Below are 9,561 nucleotides of genomic sequence, written 5' to 3' on the forward strand. Positions count from 1 at the left end.
GCGCACACATAAATATGTACAAGCAGTTTTGGCACATTTGAAACCCCGTACAATGCAGGAGATGTAATAAAAGGGGGTTAATATTCTCCGTGAGTCGGTGGATGATTGAGGTTTCAAACACTGCTGAATCCCATGAACGCGACTGACCTCTAACAACCAGAAAAGCTCTGGACAGGCTGAAGGTTTCTGCACTTTTATTGTCCAAGATATGAACACAGATGTGATTTGTGTTCGTCTGTGTCTCTTCTGAAAACTCTAGAAGTCAGTTTTCTTTCCCTATGTTGAATATATTTCCGCATGTAAAATATTTAATGCCTGAGAGATTAAACTACTGTGTCTTTGATAGTTGGGGGGGGGAGGGAGAGGAGCTGCTTTGAATGCAGTTCAGTCAGAACAACTTTCTTGTCATGCTGTATTTTATTTTTAATTCAGTACAGTGTGTAGGTCAGTTCTTGTCTGCTTGGGATCTTTTTTTTTCCTAGCAGTTTTTGCATCAGAATAGTTTGTGACGACGTACTCGCACATATCGGTGTACGCTTTAAGAGCAGCTGGTTTGCTAATTTCTTGTAATCAGCATTGAGGGACAATCTTCTGTCAAAAAATGAAATGTATATAGAAATTAAACTACATAAGTTTGATAAAGTTTGAACTTTATCAAACTTTATCGTTTGATAAAGTTCACAGCCTGGTTGAGATTCTGGAGAAACATCTAGATGGTCCATTTATACAACATTTGCAAACCAATCTATACTAAAACAAAAACATGTTGTCTGTTGTCAGAGCTTTACACCTTATGACTTGAAAGTTTGTTTTACTGTTTTAGCTTCACTAAATGATGAAACATGACCAAACCTCCCATAAAACCACATCTTTGTTTGCTCATAAAATGTTTAAAGTTGTTTCCTAGAGGGAAAAATTCATTTTTATGTATATTCCACGGCCAGGCAGTTTAATTTCCCTCTTCTGAGTGGATTCAAGGCAGTAACAATAACATCAATCCTGTTTTGATGCCACCTAGAGCCTATTATTTACTTTATTCCTTTGATTCTTGTAATTTGCTCAATGTTGAGTTCATCTGTTTCATGTTGACGGTCATTTTAGAGGTTCTCAAACAGAAACAGTTCAGTTTCCTTCTTAATGTAACCATGCAAACAGAGGATGCTTGTATGTAACACACACATTACATCAATCAAGGAAAACCCATTTTTACGGTAAAACAGAGCAGCAATGAAAAGAAAGCAGAATCATCACGTCAAACAGAACAATTCAAATGATTTAATGATTAAGATTATCATCATTTAGTCGCAGTAAATTGACTAATTCCAAATAAAGAGAAACTTAATGAGACTTAATGCTTTACTGACGACTTTGAATGTGTTCTTGTTGAGACCCTGCAGACATCTCTGCGCCTCAGAAACACAACCGAGCCGATCAAACTGAGAATCTCATGTTTGTGTTGCACAGAGCAGCAAATGAGCAGACATGATGAATTATGTAGATAAGGAGCACGACTTCAGCTCTAACGCAAGCTGTGTTCAACATCTACTTTTCATTAGTTTTTTCCCCCCAAATAAGTAAAAAAAAAAGAAAAAAAGTTAAATATTTTATATATATGTATATATATATTTATGTTTATGGCACACATGCAGTTATATGATGGAGTTTGACAGGTATTATGCCACTAAAGTTGCTTGCAAATAGAAAGTAGAACCACATTCAAACATACATGAGGAAGTGCTGCCTCTCATGAACCGCTGTACACTTCTTTCTTGCTGAGAGGGAAGTGAAACCTCTGCATGGCCGCAGAGAGAGAGACTCTGCTGGTCATTAGAGCAGCTGCTGCTTCACTCATGAGAACGCGCTGCTGACGACGCATCCCAGGCAGAAGGAGGTTGCATCAGTCCAGAGATGGGTTTCGGCGAGGATCTCCGGTGTCCACAGGCGCACGCAGCCGTCATGAGGCTGCTGGACTCAGAGCTTCACCTGATGGAGGTCATGAAGAAGTGGATGGGTCAGCGGGCGAAGAGCGAACGGGAGTTTTCAGTGCAACTCCACCAAATGACTGCCATGGCCGAGAAGATGGACCGGCCTCAGACCAATCCAGGAGCGGATTACATCAGTCAGCTCAACAAGGTGAGGTCTTCTCTACTTCTACACTGATGGGCTGAAACATCTGGTAGAGTTAGTTTTATCTTCTGAGTCTAAAAATGTCAAAGAAGATGATGTTCGTTTAAAAAAACGTACCAGAAAACTATAAATGAAGACCAAAAGTTGTAAAATGGTTTTATTAAGACACCTTTCTCCTCTCGTCTCCTCATTAATTTAACGTTAATGAATTCCCAGTCCTTCATAAGATTGCACTTATTTTGCAATACCCCTACTCATCTTGCAAAGTCTTTTTAATTTTTCATCTGCATGGCTTTCAGAATATCTGACGAGCTCATGAACATGGATTATTTAAAACACGGTTTTGCTATTCAGGTGAAAATGCTGGTGAGCCACCAGAAAAGGGGAAGTAGTCACACAGTGTTTGGTATTTATGACATTTGGATGTTCAGTTCTTGAAAGTGGAAGCAGGGCATTTTATGGCACTTTGTGCAATCTGTATGTATTCAAATCTAAAACCTGTTTAATGTTCTTCTGGAGTTGGACGTAAAAGGTGATGATTTTCCTCCCCACTCCTGTGTGTTGCCAGTCGTGGGGAGTGCTGGTTTCGCAGACGGAGTCTCTCAGCCAGGTGATGAGGAGGCGCTCTGAGGAGCTCCTGGACGGGCCCATCAGCAAACTGACTCTGCTCATCAGAGACAAACAGCAGCTCCGCAAAACCTACGCAGAGCACTGGAGCCTTCTGCGGCAGGAGCTCAACAAGGTGCGAAACAAACCACACAGAGAGGCATTTCTTTGACACATTCACTTCCTGCTGGAGTGTTTTTCTTCTAACACTTGGAGTTTGTTTTTAAAAAGTTTTTAAAACGCCATGTTTAATGTTCGGTAAACACTTTATTTGAAGGGGTGTGCATAAGGCTGGCATGACACTGACAAAAAAATGACATAAATAATGACATTTTATTGCAAATTGGGTAACACTTTAGTTGAAGGAATGTGCATAAGACTGACATGACACTGTCATAAACATGACATAACACCTGTCATGAACATAAAGAAGTCTTTATGAATGTCTATGACAGTTGTCATGAAGTGTCATTCAGTAAATAATGACACTTTTAATGCAAAGTTGCTCTAAAAGTTGCATTGAAAGTCAATTAAAAGTGCCAACTTTGCGTGATTTTGTAAATAATGACAATTTAATGCAAAGTTGACACTTTTAATGGACTTTCAATGCAACTTTTAGAGCAACTTTGCATTAAGTGTCATTATTTACTGAATGACGCTTCATGGCAACAGCCATACACCTTTCACGTAAAGTGTTACCCACTATGTTATAATTCTTATCATAATGTTTATTTTAGGCATGTTGCTCATGATGGCTATACTCGTTTTTCTGATCAAAATGGAGACATTTCTGACGGAAAAAAGTGTGAAGACAAAAGAAGTATTATGATGTTATCATTTGGAGACTTAAACCGGCTCACTGGATTCTCCTGGGGGAAAACAAAACACAACTTCAGCATTAATTTTAGACGTCATTTTAGAGTTTTGGCTTTTGAATAGCCATGTGTCAGCACATCCTCATTCAGTATCTAGGCCTCCAGAATTTGACCTCATCATTTCTCAGATTGTTGCACAAGCCTCACTTTTATCCACATAACTGGTTCGTTTGACTCGTTGGGTTTTATCTTCACCTGAGTGAAGTATCTGTCAAAACATTCAGAAAACACCAGTGTGCCAGAAAATTAGCATGAAAAAGTTAAATATTGGTGATTCATGTTGTCATACCCTTATCTGCTAATTAATAAGGGTATAACTCAAAATACCTGCAAAGGTTTTCTGATCCTCCTCATATCAGAGTCTCAGTCAGTAGGACGAGCAAACTTCTGTTCAAGCATATGCTTAGAAAGTTGAGTGGAAGGAAAGTTTGGTAGAAAAGGTGCAGCAGCCAAAGGGATAACTGCGACCTTGAGAGGATTGCCAAGCAAAAATATTTCCAAGAATTTGAGAGAACATCAGAAGGAGGGAGCTGGAGTCGCATCAAGAGCCACAGCTGTTAAATCTCACACAGGAGAAAAGGAAATGAAGTCTCTGGTCCATCGATGAGAATTTATTTCATGAGGGAGAGTGCATATTAATTATCATAAATACATTAAAACAGCTATGTAAATATGCCATATTTAGCCACCAGGGCTAATTTTCATCTGTAGTCTCCCGGCAGGAAAAACAAGTGACAGCGAATTATAAGAAATGTTTCACAGTGAAATTATAAATTATAAAAAGGAAGTCACACTCATTAAAACACCCAAAACAATTAAAACATTTGTTAATTCAAATGTGCTAATTTAAAACATGAATGAAGGAGAGTAAAGTTTGCATTTAATTTATAAAAAGAGTCACAGAATCTGAACCAACAATGCAGATGACCTAAAATCTGGGGTTCAGACCAAATGAGCCCCAACTATTGAGTGTACAGAAACAAACTTTTCAGACGTCTGAAATTTCTGTTTGAAACATTATTTTATTTTTGACGTGTAAAATTCAAATGTTATGAGACACTGAATTTTGAGTTTACATCACCTGTAAGTCACAAAACACGAAGATGTAAAATATTTTTCTGGTCCTTAAAAGGTTTGCGAGTTTAAAAATAGTAGCAAAGTTACTGACCTACAAACTGCTACCAGGATTGCATCGCCACAAGGAGCAGCATAATGTGCTTGCCTTCATGAATATGCTGAACATGTCGATAATCAGAAAATGCTAAATGCTGGGAGTAGCTGGCAGCAATGCCACTGCAATAGCTTGCCACTCACAATGTGATTTATTAAACCTGAACAGATTGCTGCTTTTGCATCTATACTTAGATTGTTTTAAAGACAGGTGAAAACTGGCCCGCAAAAATGTCTGCTGTGGCGAGGAGGAGCCAGATTATTTTAGATTAGATTAGGTTCATTGTTACTGCACAATAAACAGTACAGTGAGATTAAAAGCACAGCTCTACTTAGGGCTTTTACAGACAAAGAGACACGTAAGACCAGACAGAAGTATAATCTGGAAAAGAAAAAAAGCCCAGAGCATCTTTAGAGACGCTCTGGGCTCTGGAGAGACTTCGGGAGTTTGTTGATGATGGGATGTAGCGTTTGTGAGGAGTAGATTTGGCAGTACAGTGTACCGCTTTTAAAGGTAAAGAGTAAAAATACAACAGCAGTAATTTGATTTATTTACCTGGTCATAGAAAAATGACAAGGTAATTTCCCTCTTACCTTGTGTCTGTTCATTTTTCAAAGTCATATTTTATTAATGTTATTGATATATTATAAAAGTCAGAGTTCCAAGTGAAATATTTAAGTCACAAGTTAATATTGTTTACTGACTATATATTTAGTTAGCAAGCTAAAATCCTGAATGGTCTTCTGAAAGAAAAGTTAGAAGTAACRCGAGCTGCACTTGTCCTCTCCTCTTCTCTAGCAGAGTGTCTATTCTCAAAGAAAGAACAAAATCAAGGGGCTAAAACAAAAACTAAGATGCAAAAATGTTTGTTTTCATGGTTAGCTGAAATGTGTCAGCAGTTACCAAGCTGAAGTTTAAGGAAGATAAATTTTATGGCTACCCTTAGTGTCCCCCAGAAAAGTAATTTAATGTGTTCATGTCTAAGTTGAGCACCATTAAATTATGTCGATATCTAAGTTCATAATCTAGAAAACAGCATTGCTCAGTTCAAAGTTCTCTGGAAAGTGAGGACCTCTCATGAACGTCATGCGTCCATCAAACATGTTGCCTTTTATTTTCTTTTTATTTATTGAGAATGCTACTTATTGACATGACAGAGCTTCCATACGATGCCATTACAGATAATCATGATTGTCATCCATATTTGGACTTGCTTCCTGTGACTCAGAAAACTCTTCTGGTTTCAGAAAGATATCCTTCAAGACTCCTCATAATATATTCAGTTTAATAATGYAGACGCAGTCAGCAAAGACTCCCTTCCTTCCACTTTCAGATCAGATCTGGTTAGTTACTGAATGAAAAAACTCAACATGTTTAGTTTTAGGTCACTAAGGTTTTGTTCTTGTTGCTGGAGTCTTTTAAATATCACCGGCCTGAAATAGAGGAGCAATAAAACAGCACAGGAAGTCCAGTGTGAAAGCGGAACAAAAGGTCTGCAGATACTTCTTATTATATTTAATTAAGGTGTCCACAAAGAGATATCTATAAACAAGCAATATAAAGGTACATTGTAAATATTAGCAACATTAAAGTTTACTTTTATACACATCATCTTATTTCTTTCAGTCTCGAACATTTCTAAAAMATCTTTGTCTCTTTCTCGGTAAGCAAAACACAAATTGATTTACACAATGTGGAAAATTGGCAATAAAGTTTGTTTGCATATAAAAAATTACTGAAGCAAACATGTCAAAGCTTTGCAGATTGTTTGCCTCTGCAGATGAGATGAGTGGCAGTTTTATAATTAGATATAATTTTCATAAACCTAAGCAGAAGAGCCCAGCACAGTTTAAAACGAGCCCCGTCCTCTTTGTTTTATTACCCAATTACATCAAGCAAATGAAGTGCAAAGTTTTGTCAATCTGTGCTGGGGTGCAGCACAAACATTTGTTGGGTCGTTTGCTTAACATGGTGCTATTACTTTGCAGTGCAAAGTGAGCGTCGCTGTGCGGTTTTACAATAGATATTTGGTTTTGTACCTGACTGAGCCAACAGAGCAGTCAGAGATGCTATCAAAGAGCTTTGAAACGTTTCCACCAGCTACACGACAAAGGTCAGATCGTTTCCTCAAATGTTGTTTCTCAGCTTTCATGTTCCTTCAGAGGAGAAGCGCGGCAGGTCTGCTGTCCACTTCCTGTGTCTGTGTTTTGTGGTATTTACTCTCAGGTGCAAAGAAACTCTGCTGGTAAAAAGTATTTACTCCCCCTGGATTATTGCTTTTACAAATCAGTCATGATCAACAAAATTTGACAAAACGTTTACAAAAAGCTWTGTTAACGTCAAAGTGAAAGTTGATTTCTACTTAAAATGACTGAGTTAATTCAACAGAGGTYCAGCCAGTTAGTGCTAATAGTCTCACAAAACGTGTAACAGAAATAAAGACACCTGTAACAGGAAGGTCCATTCATTCATTCCCTTATGCTACCATTATAGCAGAAAGATAAAAAACACTCCATGCTAGTCAGAGAAAAGGTTTTTGAAAAGTATAAGTCAGGGGATGGATACCAAAAAAATAAATCCAAGGCACTAAACATCAGTGTATTCATTGAAATCCATCATCWAGAAATGGAAAGACTATYTTCATAATCTCGGTTAAGTTAAATAAAGTGGAGCAGCAATGAGAAACACATGTTTAAAGAAAACTTACATCAGGATTTGACTGCAGTTAGTTAGACTCCATGGTCAAGTGGAAAAAAGTTATTTGGTCTGATGAGACCAAAATGGAGCTCACTGGCCATCAAACAAAACAAATCACATCGAACACACCATCCCCACAATGAAGCACGGTASAGGCTTGTTACAGGCTTGTAAAGGTAGAAGGTAAAATTCAGTGTTACAAACATAGAGAAATACTGGAGGAATTTGTTTCCATCTGCTAGAGTTAGAGAACATTTATTGGTTTGAAGACAGCAAGGTGGATGTTCTGGAGTGGCCCAGTCAAAGCCCAGACCGCAATCTCAAAGAGAATTTGTGACAGCACTTGAAAAGTATCTGATTCCTATGTGATCTGTCAGAGCTTGAAGAGGTTAGCAAGAAAGAATGGAGTAAAGTCTCCAGATGTGTAACCCCAGTTGAAAGCGGCTCACTCAGACTCCATGTTGTGGTCGCAGCTCAACGTGAATCTACTGAATGCTGGTGGGAAGGAAGTAAATTATGCAGTCACTTATTTTGTAGAAATCAATTTTTCATATTAACTGTTATTTTTGAATTTTTATTTTGTCAAAAAGCCAAACTTTGTTGATCATGACTGATTTGTAAAAGCAATAAAAGGATGAGACATACAATGGTGTGCGTGACACTTATTTTGACACCCGGCTATATTCACTATGTCATTTTACAACTTTTCTGACGCCTCCAAAAGCTATTAATAAATGTTGGCGTTTTCACATTAACACAACAAAATGTAAATTATTTATTGGAATTTTCTACCGCAGACGAACGAACAGCAGTTTATACCTGCTATGTGGAGGTATATAGGATTCATGGTTTTCCTTTTTTTATATATTAAAACAAAATCTGAGAAATGCAGTCAAACTGTTTCAGAGGTTAACCTTCATCCTATTCCAGTTTCTACTTCTAACAAACTTTCTTCCGTAATCTGAACTATCTAGTCATGAACTTTGACCAGCTTCTGAAGAAAATCATCCTCACAATATGAAGCCATGTTTCATCTTAGAGATGGTGTGTTTTGCTTCCTTTATATCACACACTTTTAAATCTTAGCTTAATTTTCCCCACACATTTGCAAATTACCAATACCTTACTTTTCTGCTAGTAATACGTTTCTCAATGCCAAAGCATGTTGTTACACTGGATTTTGTTTAAATGAACAAAGTGAAAGGGGGAAGATACAAATTCAGAACACCTTAAGAGTTTCACCAAACATTTCGAAGACTTTCTGTGCTTTTCTTCCACTTCGTAATAAGACACTAGTGTGTGTCAATCACGGGAAATCCCAGTAAATGCATTGAACCTTGTTGTTGTAATGAGAACTGTGGAGTTGTAGGCAGTGTAGAGGCAGACAGAGGCAGTAAAACTGAAACGCTGCTGCTGACTGATTTTGTGTTTGACCAAAGGGAGAGAACACATTACACGTTCAAGAGCCTCTGCATTGGTTTGCTGTCAGTTTCTGAATTGATTTGGCTTCTTCAGTGTCCGTGAAGCAATTTGTTTTCTTGTTCCAGCTCACTTGCATCTCGTGCTTTGAGGGAAGACCTTTGGTAGGAGACGAAAAAAAAAACAAAAAAAAAACATCTTGTCAGAGTCATAATTTATGTTGTCATGTATGAATTCAAAAATGCTTTATTATGGTTGCATAGGTGACCCACACAGAGCTGGAGAGGCTGAAGAGCAGCTACAGGCAGGCGGTTAAAGACGCAGCTCTGGCAAGGAGGAAGTACCAGGACATGAGCAAAGGTGAGAACTCTGAGGGTTTTTACTTCTGTAAATAGGATCAGTTTCAGACACACCTTGTACTTTCTTCTTCTTTATGCAGATAAGGAGCGAGAAAAGAACAGGGAGCGCTATATAAAGGCTTCCCTTAAGYTGCACGAGCTCCACAATGAGTATGTGCTGTCGGTGCAAGCGGCTCAGGTTTACCATCAGCATCACTACAGCCAGATGCAGCCGGCTCTGCTGAGCGCGCTGCAGACGCTGCAGCAGGAGATGGTGCTCATCCTGTAAGACTGCACTCAACACAGTCTGCGTGGGTGTGTGTGTGTG

General features: G+C 38.3%; 1 protein-coding gene across 1 annotated transcript in view; it reads left to right on the forward strand.

Annotated features, from left to right (window-relative positions):
* The first annotated feature begins 1,908 nt into the window (after positions 1-1,908).
* fes (FES proto-oncogene, tyrosine kinase) overlaps positions 1,909-9,561 on the forward strand; it is a 33,326-nt gene continuing 25,673 nt past the window's right edge. The window contains exons 1-4 of the mRNA XM_008405442.2: positions 1,909-2,133; positions 2,696-2,869; positions 9,159-9,255; positions 9,335-9,518. Coding sequence (XP_008403664.1) covers positions 1,909-2,133; positions 2,696-2,869; positions 9,159-9,255; positions 9,335-9,518 — 680 coding nt within the window. The remainder of the gene's footprint in view (positions 2,134-2,695; positions 2,870-9,158; positions 9,256-9,334; positions 9,519-9,561) is intronic.

This window comes from Poecilia reticulata, linkage group LG3 (genome assembly GCF_000633615.1).
Source record: "Poecilia reticulata strain Guanapo linkage group LG3, Guppy_female_1.0+MT, whole genome shotgun sequence".
Taxonomy (NCBI): domain Eukaryota; kingdom Metazoa; phylum Chordata; class Actinopteri; order Cyprinodontiformes; family Poeciliidae; genus Poecilia; species Poecilia reticulata.